This window comes from Manduca sexta, chromosome 13, assembly GCF_014839805.1.
Source record: "Manduca sexta isolate Smith_Timp_Sample1 chromosome 13, JHU_Msex_v1.0, whole genome shotgun sequence".
Taxonomy (NCBI): domain Eukaryota; kingdom Metazoa; phylum Arthropoda; class Insecta; order Lepidoptera; family Sphingidae; genus Manduca; species Manduca sexta.
The window spans coordinates 3921400-3938692 of record NC_051127.1 but is presented as its reverse complement, the minus strand read 5'-3'; the positions used below and the strand labels follow the sequence as shown (position 1 = coordinate 3938692).

General features: G+C 35.8%; 1 protein-coding gene across 1 annotated transcript in view; it reads right to left on the bottom strand.

Moving 5' to 3' along the window:
* LOC115453163 (neurexin-1) overlaps positions 1-17293 on the bottom strand; it is a 199510-nt gene that overhangs the window by 5432 nt on the left and 176785 nt on the right. Inside the window, 9 exon segments of the mRNA XM_037438235.1 lie at positions 187-303; positions 866-1066; positions 1516-2115; positions 3835-3943; positions 5200-5414; positions 5781-5924; positions 6686-6877; positions 7343-7535; positions 11295-11414. Of these exon segments, the coding sequence (XP_037294132.1) occupies positions 187-303; positions 866-1066; positions 1516-2115; positions 3835-3943; positions 5200-5414; positions 5781-5924; positions 6686-6877; positions 7343-7535; positions 11295-11414 (1891 nt within the window).

Below are 17293 nucleotides of genomic sequence, written 5' to 3'. Positions count from 1 at the left end.
AAATGAATTCTCAGCAGACTTTAAGAAGCGTCAGTCATTAGTAAATAAAAATGACATTAAATATAAATTAAAAATCTCAGCAAAATTAAGAAAATGTCGAGGTAGTCCCATTTGAATTTAACCAATTATCGGTAAGTATTTTCATTAAAATGAATGTCAATGCAAATGTAGTTAAACAGCACCAACCGTCGTAGCAGGTGGGTCCGGTGAAGGAGGTGAGGTCGCAGTCGCAGACGTAGGTGTTCCACTGCTGCACGCACACGCCCTTGTTGGAGCACGCGTTGTGCGTACACTTCGTCGGACCTGCAATTAGCACATTCGTTTGTTATCCTATTATTAACTACGAATGGATATTCAATCTTGAAAAACTATCTTCAAATTTTGAATGCTAAAAGCCCATACTTTAATTAGATATTTTTTTTTTGACATGGTGACTCCACTCCATCCGATAGCTAGCGAAATAGAGTCCAGATAGTCTAGACTTATGAGAAGAGACTGAGAGTTAATTATCCCACGCCACACAATGTGTTAAGACCCGCTTTAGTGGTGCACGAAAGTGTATCGCGTTCCAGGATCAGTCCGTATATATCCGGTGCCAACATGCCAACATAATTATGTCGACTGCCGAGGGGCAATCATCTCTCGTCAGTCGACATTCTATTAGACTCCACTCCACCTACCATCAAGTGCAATGAGTCATTTTACCATGCTCGTTTAAAACAGACAAGTAAAAACAATTATGTTATTACTCTCTCACTCTCCAAAATGTAAATATTTATTTTTCTGATTTTTGAGCTAATAAATTTATTCAGTTTAAATACCCTTAAAGAATTTCTTTTGTTTTCATTAAATCTTATCCCCTTACCTTCACACCCAGACCCCAAGGAAGAGCTGGGCACCACAGCATCCTCTATCAACGACGGTGACTCTCCGGGCAGGTCGAGGCTGGACATGCATCCTTCGAACCCTTGCCTCGAGAGTACGCCTACGGGTAGCGCGGTGTACATGTCCTTAGGGACTCCTCCTACGTAGAGAACGCTATCTAGCTCTAGCATTAGGTTTGAACCTGGAAAATAAATTTATATATATCTAATTAATCAGAATATAGCCATCTCTACATACTAGAACTGCCAATTTCTTTATATTTATATAGACTTTATAGATATAAAGAAATTGGCAAACTAAGGGTGAGGTGGAAGGATATAGTTCTGAGGGATATGGCAGAATGTCAGGTTTCCGAAGACGACATCATGGATAGAGCTAAGTGGAGAAGAAAAACGGGAAAGCTGACCCACCCACCATATGGGATCCATAGCTTGGAAGAGATATATAAAGAAATTAAATAACGCAAAAATTTTACAGCTACCTGAAGATTTTCTAGAAGATAAAGATACTAAAACATGTAAAACACACGATTTCTAAAGAAAAACGTGAAAGCATAAAGTCGAGTTTATGCAAATAAATATATTAGAATTTTAAATTTCTAATAAAGATACCAATCATTAAAACACTTACTCGTCGTGTGCATTTCCAAATCATCATCCACTTGCAAAGTATGAATCTTCGGCGTCGGTCGTCTCACTGACACGGTATGCCATCTGTTATCGTTCAAATAAGCCTTCAATTTATCCTTCATCGTCACAACTCCGTCTCCAAGGTTGAACACGCAATGTATATGACCGTTTACCAACTCTATCGCAATGAAATCTTGCTTCTTCCCACCGTTGTAGAATAAAAGACCATCCATCTCAGTTGTTCGGAAATAAAAATCTAAATAAGTGTTAGCGTACGCTTTCAGCAAAGGCAATCCAACGTAAGTATGTTTCGATTTGAAGGTGACAGACTTGTATACGTTTAAAGAATCAGGCTTCACAAATTTCCCATTGAATATGATATTCGACGTGTTATCGAGAACGTTATTTTCTTCACCGCTCCCAATACCGAGGGTTTTCGTCATGTCTATATATCTAACTCCATTGAACACAAACTTCTGAAGGTATCCCACAAAGTTGGGCAGTGTTGACGTCATCTGAATCTCCTCTTCTGGGTGGTAAAGACCACCCAAATGTAACGTTGAAATCTCTAACGTCGACGCCTTTCCTAAAATAGTCTCGGCTGGAAGAAGGAATCCGCAAATCAGTATCCAAACTCAGAAATAATTTCGCCACACAACATCGACGTTTAAAGAAAACATAATTAGCAAAGTAAACATTTCACAGATCAAATTGACAGCGAGTTTAAGATATTTACAGACAGACTAGCAGATATGTAACATACATTCAAGCTGAAAGAGCTAACGATGAACATTTATTAGCGACTAGAAGAATAGATCTTGTAGCCAATTGACATAGAGTTGCTGTTTCTGTACAGTTTATTTTGGAGCACACAGACAAACAAGCGGAAGGTATCAAATTTAGATTTAATATTTTAGTATCGACAAATTTAAATCCACTTGCCCGTCACATGGCTATTATACAATTTAGTTTGCAATGCTTTTGTAAGTGTGTTCACGGTTTCTATTTATAGCAGTGTTTGTTATAAAGAAGTTAGCTTTAATTTTTATAAAAATAGCATAGGAAGTTGTGAATACGCTTACAGCAGCCAATGCAGAAGAGAAAGCGTTACAGATGTTTGCATGATTTGGGATTGCTAGTTTACCCAATTGATCGTTTCGTATATTCGTCTAAACAGATTGTATACCATTTGGAAAAGGTAATTGCATACTTGTCGATACATACTTTAAAAAAGTAAATTTAGTTAAGAATCGATTTTTGGTGTCCCAATTTCTTTTCGCAATACAAATCTCTAAAGATAAAATGTTTGTTAATATTCAAAGGATTTTGGTATCAAAATGGTATACTATCTGAATGATTTTGGTATTTACGGAATAACTCCATAACAATTTTTAAAAAACATGTAAATAATTTGGAAAATTTCAAAATTACAGCACATAGGACACTACAGAAGTAAGAAACAAAAAGTAAACGAAGTAAGAACACAAGCATCAACAAAACGGTGTATACAAGTGCGAGCTATAAAGTAACAAAATATAAGCAACTAATACTGGCTACCAGGACTTCTAACATCAATGCACTTTGGTCGGTTAATCGAAAAGTGCTTTGTAAATTTGAATTCTTTTGTAATACAATAGAATTCAGATTTGAGTGTTGTAATGTATTTTTTGTTGGTTTGTCGTTTTGTGTAGAAACATTGATTTGATTGCTTACGAAAATTCTAATAACCTTTTGATTTCCTTATTTAATAATTAAAAACTTAGAATCATTAGTAAGTTTATTATTCCCTTCCTTAATGTTTTATCATCAGTCTTATTTTTAGGTAATTATCAAGTTATTATTACAAAATGAAAAGTAAAATTTTATTTTGCCCGGTTGGTTATTGTTAAAATTAGAGACGTATTCGCTGAGAGAAAACGTACTTTATCTAAATTACTAGAAAGCCGAAAATTCTTTAATCCTGGCAGAATTATATAACAAATAGCTTCAATATAACTTATAGGTACAAACAATATCAAACTACAAAGTATTGCATTCCTCAGAATCCAAAACGAAACCCATGTTTATAAGTAATTGTAAAGACACTAACTGCCAACATTGACACCATTTTGCCAGGAAATACTATGAAATTTTCACTGCACAGCAGTCACCTATTCTACACACCCAAGATTATATTCAGCATCCTAGATTATGAGCCCAGATAATCAAACTTCCTCAATTCCAATTGCGACGACGTCAAACCAACAGCCACTAACCTCGTCTACTCAAGGGTGAAACAAAACAGTGCGGGTGGTGTCCCGTGCATACGTACATAACATACCGCGCACGGGCTGCGCGCCGTCCACCTGCAGCTTCAGGTTCGACGCCCGGCGGGAGAACCGCACCGTGTGCCACGTGTCGTCCGCCACATTGTTGCCCGCTAGAAGGTTCTGCAAATCCAAATGGTATATAGTGGCGAAGGGTGGCATTTTTCAAAAGGTAACCCGACAAAGTTGGCCGAACATGACAGATCATTTTATATAAGTATAATAATGAACAACTTGCATGCTTTGTGTGTATACTCATGTTTAACAAATAAAGAATCTTGAATCTTGAGGCAAAAAATTGCCTTAGTTAACATATCGCGGCCAATTTAACAGTAAACAAAAACTAAGACAAGTGTTAATAAACCTAGAAGGGAAGAAGGTAGGGATCGGGTTGTATCGACGCTTTGTCACTGGTATACTTAGTATAAAATATTCAACCATGATTGTATTGAAGTCATCGGAATAAACTTTAATTTAATGGCGAGTAATCGAGATGCGATGAAAGCGACGATAGCCTAGTTGGGTATGGAACGGTCTCCGGAGACGAATGTCCGCAGGTTCAAATCCCAAGGGCACACACCTCTGACTTTTCTAAAAAATCATGTGTGTATTCTTTGTGAATTTATCTTTCGCTTTAACGGTGAAGGAAAACATCGTGAGGAAACCTGCACATCTGAGAAGTTCTCTATAGGAATTTCGAGGGTGTGTGAAGTCTACTAATCCGCACTAGGCCAGCGTGGTGGACTAAGGCCTTAATCCCTCTCAGTAGTAGAGGAGGCCCGTGCTCAGCAGTGGGCAAGTATGTAATACAGGGCTGATATTATTATTATTATTATTATAATCGAGATGACGCCACCTATTGACAATTTGTAACCAGTGTACTAGACATAATAAGACTTAACATCTCAAGTCTCAGGATGACGAGCGCAGTGGAATACCAAACAATACTTTGTAATTCAAGGTGTTGGATGCTGTTTCTATTGTTTATAAACGACAAGCTCGTCTCGTCATTCAAATCAATAAAAGAAATTAACATCCATACGGCCAGAGATTTTTTTATTACATTGACAACCATTACATACAAGGAAAAGAAATTAAATTTCCTAAATAATTTAATTAAAAATCGTTACAAAAATACGAAACACAACTGCAGAAAGTAAAAATTACGCTCTTTTCCAAAAATTTATGACATCAGAAAAAATCTGTCGCAACGCCTATAGGCCAGGATCGGCAGTGGCTCGCATTCAATGACACAAGCATGCTTAGTTACTCTGAACATTAATAACTCTAAAATCTTAACCCACGACGAAATTGATCAAATAGATTAAGAAGTTAAAAATATTAAATTTGCTCAGTTTTAATTGAAAAATATGGCATACCTTTTCCCTATCCCCAAGCCGCACACTAGCCCTGACCCTTCCAGCAGCCACGGCCAGTTCTATTCGATCCGCGGAATTCTCAGATGCAGTACGCAGCAGGAGACCAGCTCGATTGGTTCGGAATCTCAGCATCAACTCCTCGGTCTGCGTGATGTGCTCGGGGCCGAGGGCTGCTGTGAGATGCTGGCTGCCGTTCAGGTAGATTGTTGCTGATTCTGGAAGGTTGAAAACGGTTGTATAAATGAATGATTGTTTTGTAAGTAGCATGGCAAAATGACTACATTCTGACACATAATATTAAATAAAGTAAAATTTTGGCCAACAGTTGATATTTGCCTTAATTATTGTGACTACTAAAAATAGTCTAGCTAGAAAGTCATTCAAACGAAAACAACAACAATTGCAACTACAGATTATTCTTAGATAACCCAATATTTTCTTCATGATTTTAATGTTAACAATTACAATTATCGCAACAATTCCTCCCATTCTTAACATCTCGACAAATAGGATAAAACTGCATTAAAAATGTTCCAAAATAGCATTAGAAACTTCATAAGAAATGTTGTAAGTTACTTCACCTCTCCCACAGGTAGGGCCACCGTAGTTGGTGGCGGAGCAGTCGCAGAGCGGCCGGTTCCAGCCCTCGGAGCAGGCGCCGCCGCGCTGGCACGGGGAGCTCACGCACTGCTTCATCAGCACGTGGCACGCCGGCCGGACGGACGCTGCACACGAACGTTTAGACTTAGTCATGCAGAATCTTGGTAATATACATACATAAACATAACATCACGCATTTATCCCCGAAGGGGTATGCAGAGGCGCAACCAGGGCACCCACTTTTCGCCAAGTATGTTCCGTCCCATGATGTGATAAGGGGCGAGCCTATCGCCAAATCGGGCACAAATTCCAGACTCCGGGCTGATACTGAGCAGAAAAACCCAAATATCACTTTGCCCGACGCGGGATTCGAACCCAGGACCTGAGCGCTATTGTACCGGGCATGCAATACAACTACGCCACCGAGGCAGTCATATATATCTTGGTAATGTTGGTATGTCAAGCCGTTGCAATTACCTTTAGGTGTTCCTATACTGTTCCTATGGAACGGAAGTTTTTTTAGGATTATAGGAAATCAGAAGATTTTGGTATATGAAGTAATTACAATTATCTTTAGGTGTACGTGTACTGTTCCTATGGAATGGAAAAAGTTTAGGAATATGGGAAATCAGAACATTTTGATATATAAAATGGTTGATTAATTGGACCTCTAGTGTAGTTACGGAAAGGAAAATCTAGACGTATACAAATTGTACTGCCTTTTTTCAGTCAGGAGTGTATTGAATCTACTAGTTTATCAAAATGTCATTATGACCAGTCAAGAAGTTTCTAAAGTCATCTATTTCTAAGCATTAACGGTAATAAATCATCAACCAGCTAAAGAAGGTTCAACTAAGCCACCTCGTTCACAATACTGATTCCTCACCAGAATCCTGCTGTCGGCCATAAGCCGTCAAGTCCTGGGGCTTCCCGTTCAATACCAAGTCTCTGATGCAGCCGACGAACCCTTGTCTCAGCGCCGCCGTCCACAGAGCAGGAGGAGTGCGTGATGCGGAGTACTCCGAGCCTAGACCTCCGACATACAGAGGACCGTCCAGCTCTAACTGGTTGGATTCACCTGAAATTTGGAAAAAAAATATTCGCAATATTGTCTTCAAACTTCGTTGTTTTGTTCTGCAAATTTTTACTTTATTATTAAGGCAGTGATATAAAAAGGAAAACTATATCATTTCCTTATATGTCATTGTTTAAGGATAAAAAACGAATCATACTCCGGGATTAAGGAAAGATCCAATGCTTTTTCGAATTATAGATAATTAATTTTTTTTTACTTGATTTACGTTTGTCTGACAAGGGTCAGCTTTTACAAACACACGGGACTCTCTCACAACCCTTGAAAATTAAGCCAACATGTTGAAGGAAACCCACAAACAGGTTAAGACCCTCTCCCAGGAGTCACTGGGAGAGGATGAAACATCAACGATTCGATATTCGATACGATTAGTTCAGTGTAGACAAAATTGCGTATCCCGTTACTCCTCAATTCTCATTACAAATTCTATTACAATATTGACATTCTTACCAGGCGTTTTAAACTCAGCATTAGCCCCATCTACAGTCACTCTGCCATCTCTACCACTCCTACGCAGCAGGAACTCGTGCCAGTGTGAATCATCGACCCTCCTCCGAGAGGCCCTGACCCTCACCCCTCCGGACCCAAGGTCCACATGCACGTAGATATAGCCGTTAAGCATCTCCACGGCGAACAGATCAGCCTGGAAATGATTTAGAAAGGAAAATCGTTTCGAATTCTTGGATTAGATTTGGATAGACGTAGAAAAATATAGAATAATATATATGCTAAAATGAAACGTTTCCGTCAATATGTTTTATGCATTGAAACGCTTGTTAAGGACATTTAACTAATTCGGCGACTCGAGCTTCTAATAATCAAGAATATGTTTTAATAACCTAAAATTTATTTGATCCTCAATCTGTTATAAAATGTGCAAGCGCTGCCATGAAATTATTTAATGACAGCATATCGAACTTACTTTCAACGTCTCAAAATTTAATTTGAGGAAACATATTCACGGATAACTTATAATAAAAAACATGACAAGTGTCGGCTAATAGCTAGTATTAATATCTAATTACCAATATAATCTAAGAAATAACGCTTATCACACTGTCTGTCAAGCAACCTTTAATTACACACAAATATTTTCCAACGAACTGACTCGAAACAATAATAGGGGACCGGCCTGTGTTCGATTTTGTACATTATTCTACATGTAATGGTTAATAATAGGAAAAAGAAACCCTCCTGCCAAAACTGCATTAAAATTGGTTAAAAAATGAGCCAGTAATTCATATTTCAAAAATGAGTCCGGTCCCCTATTGTCACTCGCATTAAAAGCGATAGAATCGCAACTGTGACTTTACACAATAATAACATAATTACTTTTACATACAAATGTACGCACTTCGCTCATTAAAAACCTCTTGTGCATATTTACAACTAATAATTAAGGATTTTCCTATCAATTGTAACGTTTGGAAATAAAGCATTGCGTTTTATTGATTGATTGTAATCTCCGCCTAGTTATTATCTATCAAAACCGCCACTGATAGTTCTTATATTCCATTTGCGACAAACTTTTCTAAATACTGCATTAGATTTATAAATATAGAAGTTTTTACATTCTTAAAGCAGATACCTTAATATTATCTAACAACATTCCGATATGAAAATATTCACAATACACAGCCAACTATTCTGACTAAGGCTAGCATGCATCTAGTTTTACAGAACTCGCCAAACTTAGTTCCTAAGAGGAAACAAATCCCACGGGCACAGGTCGAGAAAGAGGTCGCACTTTGATGCACACGACTTGACAAATGTTTCTTTTACAAATAGGTTTCTTGTGAACAATGTTTTAGGTTTTTGGGCACGAGCTCATTTCTATGCCCGTGAGATGACCTAATTTAAAATTACTTACTAGTTAACAGAACTGCTGTAAATATATGTCTAAATTACGATAAGTTTACTGAAATCTAGGATGACCTAAATAACCTCGTGAGCCTGGTTTTTTTACAGAACATTTGAAGACCACACCATCGAACTATTCATTTCATATCTTTGAGACAGATCAAAAGCTCTGTTTTTTCAAAAAATGTATATAGATATGATGATATGAAGCCAGCGTCAGATTATATGAAGGCATTTATTTTACCAAAGCCGACAATTTTTTCGTAGAAGTATTAAAAAAAAAAAAAAGAAAATTGTGTCGCATTCTGAGTAAAAAATAATATTATTTTAATGTTTTCAAATCTCACGCAGACTCTCAACCCAAAAACGTCATATAAAACATACAACTTACATTTTATATTTATAAAATTTGAATTATAAAGTATATAAATTACATCAAGTCTAATTCTACATAGAATAAAACTAATACATCTATTTTATATTAAGTGATCGTGGTGCAATGGTGCGAATTTGTGTAGGTTGAAGCTCTTTATAGTACTGACAAGTTAGCAGTGTTCTCCGTAGGATCATAAACTAAAATATTTTTGGTTAACTTAATTAGCCAATCACAAAATACAGCTCGCGGAATAATCCGAAGCACACAAAATTTTGAAAATTGCAAAATTACTAAAATTTCAACAAACGCTGACAATTCACCGTCCATATTTCCAAATATATCCGTAAACCAAAACACAATTACAGCCAATTCACATATCGCCAATCACATCGAAATTTTGAAAACACCAAAAAGTTTTTAGATGCGAAACGCCGTGGGTGCCTGTGCTAGGACTCGCGGCACGGTGCACTACGGTGCGGACCAGACAAACACAAGGTAATAAGTGGGTGAAACTTTCAAAGGTACCCGTACACAAATTCACCTATACGTGACTTTCGTTTTTATGATTCAGATTGTTTTTTCATCCTACCATGCAGCTCCGAAATGGATAAGATTACATACCAAATAGAAGTAGTCGTGTAAATTGGTCCTAGTGATGAAGGGTTTGGAAGTCTTGAGGATATCTTTACATCTCGTGACACAGGACTTGTATCTAATAGAGCTATTACTGCAATAGTGATTTATAGCAAGGAAGTCGTCGATGATATAACTGTATTAGAGGACTGAAAATTACATAACCAAGCCACTACTGTCTTGCCAGTTTGCGTAGGAAACCAATTCACTCTAATTGATTTTGAATCACTATTTTTTGTTTCCTTAGTACGATCTTTGGCAAACAGGGTTGCTTTTTATCAATTCATAGAAGATTATTGATTTTTTCTGGTTGTTCTTCTATAAATCAAGGAGTTTTGTGTTAGGCACATATTACAACACAAACATGAAAATTACAATACAATTCATGTGGATGATTTCATGTTAATGTAATGAAAGCATTTGAGCAAAAATATAGAAAAACACTCAGTGTAACATTAAACAGTACACAACACTCATCTAGACTTGAGAACGAGACGATTTGAGAAAACTTAATTTACTCATTTACATACTTTGTTAAAAAAAATTGAATATGAAATTTTTAACCGTAATCGAAGTCGTTTGCAAGGTCGCTCTCGAAAATCTGGATAGAAACTAATGATCCTACAACTGAAGATGTTACAGACAGTGAAGGAACCGTAAATAATGACTCTCTTCGCATTAATAACATCTGATAGCATTTTAACTGTAATCCAAATGAATTTTCAAATACGCTTCGAGTCTGTAGTCTAATCTAAAAATACGCCAAACTGGCCAATTTTATAATAATTTTACCGCAAAGAGATAGAATTATAATCGGCACAAAAGATTTCGATTGAAGCTCACAATCGTCCCGGTAATCCAACACAATTTAAACCCTTTCACACTTGGACAAATTCACAAAATGACAAAGTTATTGAGGTAAAAAGGTACTTTAATATTGTACTCATCCATTAAGGCCTCTCTGTCGGAAATCGCAATTTGTGGTTACATTGTATTGTATTATTCATCTTAAATTCATTTAGGAATCCACTTTCAACTTGCCAATTGAAACTTGATTTTATTTTGCTGAGTAGAGGTAATTTTATAAGCTCATTTCGTCCGCATTAGCATTGAAATAACACTGTAATTATCATAGCAAATTCTTGATACTTTAGCATTTTAAAATAAAAATCTTGTATTATGTCAAAAGAATATTAGTTTTTATGATTTACGTATCTAACTTCTGACGTAGAACATACTGTAACTACTATAACATTTAGTCAATTTTTAAACCTACGCAAGTGATGAATCCATTAAAAACCTCACAAATACAAATATGATAAATTAGATCTTAGCCTGTCATGGTGAATATACCAATACTTCAAGAAGAGATCAATTTATAACCAACCATGCAATTCACCGAGTCAAAATGAATTCGTAAACCTAGCAATAACCACAAATCCGACTGCCTCCAGTAAAGCTGATGAGATGACGTGATGCCTCATGATATGGTACTTCCACGTGACCGTAACCCCTAAAGCTCCACCCCCTTACCGTGCAACCTACCCTTGGTGGTTTAGCGCCCATGTTGAACAGAATCAGTCCGTTCGGCTCGTTCGTGCGGAATTTGAACGATATCGTTCCCGTCTTCACCGCTTCCCATTTCGGCAGGATCTGAGGAGTTGAGATTATTAATATGGACATCGTTTGTGTTCATGTTCGCTGCTACATTATTTTATTAAATCATTTTAATTCTAAGGCTGGCTTGCACAACCACTCAAATAGATTTTAACCACAGTGCTGTCTTCCTCAACTCTTAATGAATGACAGTTACAACACGAACTTTTAAATATGTTTAGCGCTAAACATGTTTAGTAAGTCGTTGTGCAAGCCAGCCTTAAGGTAGGAAATATTGTCTCCATTCCAACTCTTTAAACCATCCACTATTTGAATTAATTGAATACACCTTTATTCCATTATCATCCTTACAATCTTCAGGCTTACCTGATTAAATGTGTGTTGAGCTATCTAAAGTAAGCATAAATTACTTTTAATAAGGACTATCATTTAAAGTTTTAAATTGACTACAATCTTAATGATCAACTTGAACCAGTAAACTCAAATCAATTAATTCAAAAACACATAAAACCATTATCAAATCTCCAATCAATTCAACAAAAATATATTTCCATTAAACTTGAATCGTTTAACCTTCCACTTTCATTGGAAAGTGAAAACACAACAATATTAACGATACAATCGATATTACCATCGGAACTCGACGACATTCACTTGAATAATTGATGACGCGCGTTCAATCGATAAGGTAATTACAAATGGAGGCTTTATTGTCCTGTCTACCCTCATCGGAGTAGTCTGTGATAATTGTCAGACTGCGCTATGCATGTATACTAACAGATGTACTCTCTAGCATGCAATTCTGTTTCAGAATTTTTGATTTCGTAAATTTTGTTTTATATCAGTATTTAAGGGAGTTCCACTTCAGTTAAAATTCGGATCCCTTTTTACCTGCTGATGACTGGTGGTAGGTTTCTCATATGTGAGAGTCTGCCTAGATAGGTACCACCGAAATTTCTATTTCTGCCGCCAAATAGCAGTCACTGTTGTGTTCCGGTTTGGCTGTGTTTAATTTAAGATGTTGGATAATGTTTTTACTATTTATGGGCAGTCGTATCGCTTATCATGAGGGAAATGACAAGCTCGTCTCGTATTCAAAGCAATAAAAAAACCCACTTGGAAGACTTTCGTAAATTGCTTTTCATGGCATATCAAAAAGAATTCATAATAAACTTGTCAAACGATTCTAGTACCTGATACTTCCGTCTAGGTGATAGTATCCCGTGGGTTTCATTACACGGAACACAAAATATCATTACAATCATAAAACCATCAAATATCATTACGTTGTACCGTAAAAAATACACGACATTAAGCCTGTATCAATTCCGAGTAATCTAGGGGGATTAAAACGAAAACCGCTTTTAGCGGATTAAGAAACGTGTTATCGTTGAAGGTGTTTATTACAGAAACGTTGGAAAAACCCGTTTTTATAATGTTATATTTGTGTAATTAGCTATTTTTTATCTCGTTTTATGATTTTTTGTTATATTCAATGTATAATTACAGGGTCATTTTTACATTGCGTTACTAAATGAAATCACAAACCTGGGCCCTTATTCTGTATGATAGTGTAAACGCGTAACGCGGCCGTGTCATGTTATCTTCGAGAAATGTGCGTGGAATGGTATTCTGTAAGCCAAATTTCTATAGTCCTAAACATGATGCGTTGAGTTACGTGCTTGTTACACACTGTCAAAATAACGTGCGGGATAGAGAATAAGGTCTTTACTTCTGCTATAACGGTGACAAGAACCATCCAAGAATTGTGAATATTATCATCAATAATCCCAATTTTATTTATCTAATTTTCTGATCATTTTGTAGCTTAGTACGTATATGGCGTGTTCGTGAATGTATTTCTGATTGAAAATGTGATGTTGCCTCTCCTTCCTCCTCTCTTAGAATATTAGTAGGTGTAAAATTAAAATGATCTTTTTATTGATATTTATTTCGTTCCAAACTTACACGTTTTTATTTTACATCTCGGTAACTCGGTTTGAGTAACTTACTGTAAAATGTTATTTTCAAGAAGATATGTATGTGGTTTCATTTAGTAACGCAATGACAAAATAATCCTGTATACCCTTTGCATATCCAAATTTAAATTACACTACAAAAATACAAGAATATATATTTGTGTGTCTTGTATTGAGGATTCATACTTTAGTATCTAAACTGACTACTACCGCAACAGTTGCTGATTATCTTGGATATTCATTCACACGAGTTTGACTCACTACGCGGAACTTTGGGGAATCCGTGCATAATCATCCGCAGTTCAGTTGAGGAAGCGTGAGATATTTTGAACGGTTTATTAACTTCGTACTAACACTAACTTAGAAATAGCAATCTTGGTGAATATAATGATAAAACCAAATTTTTTAACGGATAAGTGGTAATTCCAAAAGACGTAGATATTTTTTTTACGTGTACGACAAAGTGACCTCGATGCATCTGATGGTAAGTGGAGTGGGGTCCAATAGAATGTCGACTGGCGGGAGATGATTACCCCTCGACAGTCGACACAATTATGCCGGCCTGTTGGAACCATATATACACAGGCTGATCCCTGAACATGACACACTTATGTGGGCTATTTTGGTGTGTTTTTACACCTTGAGTACGGTGGTTGCTATCCAGGTCGATATAAAATATATCCTACCTACAGCAAAAGACGAGAACAAAATTTTTAAACGTATAAAAAAACAATATTGCAAACATATTATTTTCAATAATATAATTACGAATCTTTCTAAAGATCTTCATTTGTTTATAAGAAGACGCAGATAAGCATTCAAATGAAATTTGGCACATAAACAAACCTTCAGCTCAGAAAAGTACACAGCGGCACTAATGCCACGTGACTTAAGATATCACTTAAGATGTTGTTAATAACTGTTTACTGAATAGCTACGATATTAAGACGCTGTCACTTGAAAGCGTCTCAACTAATATCGCATTTGAGAGCAATACTGACTAAGGTTGTTACAGACTTTTATATCGGGAAAGCCTTTCTCACGCGGGCTATGGCGCGACTAACACCTACTGGCTGGACCGATTTCACTATTTTTTTTTGTTGTTGTTTTGTTTGTTATTGTCAGGAGTAGGATATTATGAAAGAAAAAATTAAGGAAGTTGAGCGGAACGTTAGAAAATTTAAGAAAAGTTAATTTTAGCGATTGACAGAATGCGCGCTGCAAATTCATAGCTGACAGGACATCGTCTGTCAGGTCAGCTAGTATTATATATAATTCGAGAACCAGTACCTCAGGCCGGTGTAGCGACCTCTCATGACCGTCATTCCGTTATATCGAATCGCGTGCGCGTCGACACGCGATATGGTTTTTGTGTCGACTTTTTCACGGTGTTTGGTTTGTTAATCATTAATAGGTATTGGTGGAATTTTTGTCTATGCTTTTGTGTGGTTTGTAGTGTAAAAGTCGAGGGCTTTTTGTATTGAATGACGAGCAGTTTGCTCACCTGATCATGATTGATTGTAAACAGAAATTGACGAAATATTGAGTTACTGTGCTAAATGGTACCGCTGCGTTCTCGTCACGCTGAGAGTTCAAAAGTCTCATAATGTCTCGTAAATAAATTGATAATAATAAAATTCCTTTAAATAGAAACACAATGGACCTTGCATGCAACTTAGTGGCAGATATAGACAAATCCAACTCTGGCACAGAGTAAAAAGATTACCTACTGCCTAGACTTTAAAAGATTTTTTTAATACTAATCAAATAACAAAATATTAAAAATGAATATAAAAATACAACGAAGCGCTTTAACTATTCTTTTTTAGATCTGAAATTCACAATCAAATTTATAGACTTATTTGAATACTAACAATTTCCTCCTAAACTGCCAAAAAACGAAAGAAACAGAAAAGTTAATTACAAAATCTCATAACACAAGGTACTTTAATAATTCTATTTACGTTCCAATATAAAGGTGCGAAGCAGGGGATAATAACTCTTATATACCTGGCATAAGGAGTAAAATTCAATTAGAGGGACACGGCGTGTAAACGAGCGTCAATTAAAAAGAATGACCGGAGCAGGCGCGGATTAAAGGGAACAGTTAGAGGAATGGCCTCCTAAAACTGTTTTTGTTTTTATATTACCTTAGGTTTTTATAATGTTATTTTTTTAAAATATCATGTTTACGCGTTTGTTAGTATGTTAGATATTGAAATAAAATTAGTTTTCGGATTTAATGCGGTTTTTTTTACCATAATTTTCACGACGTTTCAGTTCGAGCTTTCATGGTCCCGGGACGGACTGAGGTGTTGGTCGTCCGAAAAGTCAACGTTACAATATATTACATACATTTTACAATTATAAAAATACAATTATGTAATTTAAGTTTTTTTTTCTCAGCTCTACTTGTAAAAAATCTTTCACATACATACATAATGACATCACGCATTTATCCCCGAAGGGGTATGCAGACTTTTTACCACACTCGCTACAATTTGAAAAAAATCGACACATAACGCGTACAAATGTAAATATTCATCGTAAACTTAACTTTAAATAAATCCAGCCCTGACCTGGAATCCGTGACTGCACGCGCAGTAACATTTAATACGTTAAATTCTGCCACTTTTAAATGAAAATGTATACACTTAGACCGGACTTTATGTTAACACGGTAAGATTTATATTTAGAAATTTAAGTACATTCCAAGATGACGGGAAAATATTTTTTTTTTAATGAAGAGCTCAGTACGTACCTATATTTTTATCGAATATATTGCTTACGTATTTTGAGATCCAAAGTTTGAAATCATATATTTTTAATAAAGTTAATTTAAATTACAGTCGAATCCGTTTATAATGACATCGAAAGGAATTAACAAACACGTCATAATAAGCGGACGTCATACAAAGCGTCTTGTGAAAAAAATACATTTTTATGTAAATAGTAAGCATGTATTTAAGTACTTTAATAGAGAAACATAGTAACTTATAAAATAAAAATTGCACGTAATAAGTACGTACCTATGTATGTATGTATGTACATAAAAGTCGTATTTTTTTAATGTAAGTAATCTGTAATTTTTGTTTGCTTTTGTTTTTTTTTATTTTATTGTAAAAACAGTCTAATACTATTGTGTATAGAAGACATCGCTATGTCAATTACTCTCTGAGATTCAAAACAAAAACGAGCCACGTGCCGAACGTCGTCGGGAATCAACGAACATTACCGAAGGCGTAAAGAATCATGTCGGTCATTATAACCGGACATAATTTATTAAAAAGGGGTCACAATAAGCGACATGTCACTGTAAGGGAAGTCATTATATTCGACTTTTTTATAAAGAATCTTATATGAAAACCAAACTTCGTAGTGTAATTACGTCATAATAAGAGGTTGGTCAATATAGGCAGAGTCTATCTATTTTTTGTTTCTTAAATCTTTCAATCCACAAATAAATTTAAAAAAATCACAAAAAATACAAATCATAATAACAATTTAATTATAGCGACAATTTCCATTTTTAAGGCGATACCTCAAGGTCCATTTTCATACATTTTGTTTCACCTTTAATCTGGGTAACTAAACAAGTATTGGCAAGTAAAGAATTTAAATTCACGTCTAGTTAGTGATTAGTTCTCGCAGTTGAAAGAAAAACGTAAAAATAATTAATAATCATGGATATTTCGGCCTTTAAAATTTAATATGACGAAATTTAATATGACGAAATTTTAAAGGCAGAAATAAAAATAAAACACTTATCTACAGTTACAATAATTGAAAAATAATTCCATTTTCAAATAAAAGCAACACAAATATTGCCGTTAAAATAATTCAAAAATAATTCCATTTTCAAATGAATCGGAACGCTCAAGCCCAGCACTTAAGATCTGGGAATGCACTCAAAGAGTTGGCCCGTCCGGCGGAGCG